Source organism: Malania oleifera, chromosome 12, assembly GCF_029873635.1.
Source record: "Malania oleifera isolate guangnan ecotype guangnan chromosome 12, ASM2987363v1, whole genome shotgun sequence".
Classification (NCBI taxonomy): domain Eukaryota; kingdom Viridiplantae; phylum Streptophyta; class Magnoliopsida; order Santalales; family Ximeniaceae; genus Malania; species Malania oleifera.
The window spans coordinates 55,369,496-55,372,236 of NC_080428.1; the positions used below are offsets into that span (position 1 = coordinate 55,369,496).

At 39.3% G+C, this 2,741-nt stretch overlaps 1 protein-coding gene across 2 annotated transcripts; it reads left to right on the forward strand.

Moving 5' to 3' along the window:
- Positions 1-243: 243 nt before the first annotated feature.
- Positions 244-2,512, forward strand: LOC131144981 (trans-resveratrol di-O-methyltransferase-like). 2 transcript variants are annotated; one of them, XM_058093986.1, is made up of 4 exons: positions 254-781; positions 936-1,036; positions 1,107-1,770; positions 1,987-2,512. In XM_058093986.1, the coding sequence occupies exons 1-4, from the start codon at positions 767-769 to the stop codon at positions 2,287-2,289; spliced, it is 1,083 nt and encodes a 360-aa protein (XP_057949969.1). In that variant the 5' UTR covers positions 254-766; the 3' UTR covers positions 2,290-2,512. The 2 variants fall into 2 exon arrangements, with proteins under 2 accessions (XP_057949970.1, XP_057949969.1); XM_058093987.1 differs by having other exon boundaries at positions 244-1,036; positions 1,124-1,770.
- Positions 2,513-2,741: the final 229 nt, after the last annotated feature.

Sequence of the window (2,741 nt, forward strand, 5' to 3'; positions counted from 1 at the left end):
GAGGAAGATCGGATCTGAGAATCCTTTTTTTTTTTGGTTTTAAAGACACAATTTGGCAAAAAGACACCGATATTCCTTGAGGTTTCAAAAATTCTAGATGCCTTCTCTAAAGTTTTAAAAATTTTATGAACTTTTCTTAAGATTTGTTAAAAAAATATAAATCTCTAATTGTAATTTACAAAAGGACAAGCCTTTTGAAGACAAGCTTAAATAGATCCGTGACATTTTTTAAACAACAAGAAAGACGAATGATTGAAATTTCAAGGTACCCCCCGGGCGGCCCGCGCGGCGGGGGGCCGCGCGGGGGCGGTGGCACCCTCTTCCTTTTTGTTTTATACATTTGTTTCTTTGTTTGGTCAGTGATTATTTTCTGTTTTTCTTTCTCCTCCTCGTCCCTCTTTTATTTTATAAAGGATGGTAAAGAATTTTGGAATTCAAGAGCATTGAATGGAGAACTCATTATATTATTAACATGGGCTTTCTTTGTTTGTGGTTGCTTAAGTGGTTGAACTGCTACAATAAAATATTGCATTTATATATCTATTCCCAGTTCCTCATCCAACGATTCCAAGGCCAGCAATTGTATTTTGTGTTCCAGTTTGGATTAGTCAAAAGCCATTTCATCATGCATGGATGAACAGAAAAGAACTCGACTAACCTGGAATTTAATTTCGTTGTTCTTCGGCGACTTTGCGCTTGCTTGGTTGGACTTGCTTCAATAAAGTATTGCATTTCTGATCTATCAAGCTAGGAGAAAATCCAACCAATGCACCATTCTCAGGTACTTATCTGAAGAATTCAAGACCAGCAGTTTAGTTTTACCATTTCAGCTTCAATTCAGTTAGTCAAAATCCATTTCATCATGCATGACTGCAAGACAAATCATTGATTTCTCTTTTTAAAGCTCAAGCTCACAGCGTGCTTCTCTGCACCAGAGTTTTCATTCCAAGGCAGGCCACAGGACAGAGGGACTGAGTGAATTAAGAACTGCTGCAAACAGACTATATGGATCTGATCACTCAAGGCCAGGGTACAAGTGAGTTGTTTAAAGCTCAAACTCACATATACAATCAAATTTTTAAATTCATAGATTCCATGTCCCTCAGATGCGCAGTGCAATTAGGCATACCCGACATAATCCACAGCCATAACCAGCCCATAACTCTTTCCGAATTGGTCTCTGCGCTTAAAATCCCTTTGGGAAAAACCCGGTGCCTGCACCGGCTCATGTGCATACTGGTGAACTCTGGCTTCTTTGCTACAGAAAGTTTCAATGAGAATCAAGAAGGGTATGTTCTCACGTCTTCTTCTAGGCTCCTCCTCAAAGGTGCAGTCCTCAATTCGTCACCTTATGTTCTGGCCATGTTGGATCCTGTCATGTTAACTCCTTGGAATTTCTTGGGAGATTGGTTCCAAGGGAATGAACCAACAGCCTTTAAGATTGCCCATGGAATGGGGATATGGGAGTATGAGGAGCAAAACCTTAAACTTAACAAGGATATGGATGAAGCAATGGCGAGCGATTCTCAATTCTTGAACATAGCCATCACAGATTGTAGACAAGTTTTTGAGGGGTTGGATTCCTTGGTTGATGTAGGGGGTGGCACGGGACATTTCGCCAAGATCATTTCCGAGGCCTTTCCTCACTTGAAGTGCACGGTATTAGACCGCCCCAGTCTCGTCGCTGACTTGCCCTCGACCAAGAATTTGACCTTCGTTGGAGGCGATATGTTTCAATCTGTCCCTTCCGCAGATGCCGTTTTAATTAAGGTATGCACTTTCAATTACCTTGAAGATCAAATATGTCTAGTTATCCAAAATTGAGCAGGCTAATTTGAACTAGCCATATGTTGGGTACGTAATAAAAGGAATGAAATTGAATTTATCACTTTCTGTGTCTACTTCCTTTGTCTTCTTTATTTAGTTTTTTTTTATTTCATTCCATTCCAACCTCATTCCATTATGTTAACGCCATGTTTGTTTCAGCATGTTTTGCAAAATTGGAGCGATGAGGAATGCATAGACATATTGAAGAGATGCAGAGAAGCTATTCCAAGCAAAGATAAGGGAGGAAAGGTGATTGTCATAGACATGGTGATAGATGTCGAGAACGATGAACACGAATTAGCTGAAACAAAGCACCGGTATGACATGGCGATGATGGCTTTGCTTACTGGAAAAGAACGAAGTGAGAAAGAATGGGAACGACTCTTCTTGGAGGCAGGTTTCAGTCACTACAAAATATCAGCCGTATTTGGTGTATGGTACTTTATTGAGGTTTATCCATAGAGAGTTTTAGTTTTGAAGTTTGCCTGATATCAATGTTAAATAAATGGCTTTGATGAACTATATGTAAACTTGGATGCGCTTTCTGCCTAATTTACAATATATGGTTCTGTAATCACTGTTAAGAAAATGGTTTTGATGAATCCTTCATCTGACTAGGGTGTTTGTAGGCAGGGAACTTCACTGCCAATCTTTTTGGAATAATCAAATTACCTTCTTTAATGCATTTCTTTTTGATCAACAACTTGCACAGCTTTGCCCTGATCCTAGGAGTGCGAGTACAGGGCTGTAAATGAGTTGAACTATACCGAATTTTGTAATTTTTCTAGTTCAAGCGTGTTCGTCAAACTTTTAACCGAACTCGAGCTCAACTGAACTTTAATATACTTGCTCAAACTTGTTTATCATACAAATGAATAAACTCACAAGTCCATATGGAATCGAGCTACCAAAAT

Bases quoted from the DNA above. Each gene is read 5' to 3' on its own strand.
- LOC131144981 (XM_058093986.1), top strand. The intron at 1,037-1,106 runs GTGAGTTGTTTA...CATGTCCCTCAG, and splicing joins CACTCAAGGCCAGGGTACAA to ATGCGCAGTGCAATTAGGCA. The intron at 1,771-1,986 runs GTATGCACTTTC...TGTTTGTTTCAG, and splicing joins CAGATGCCGTTTTAATTAAG to CATGTTTTGCAAAATTGGAG.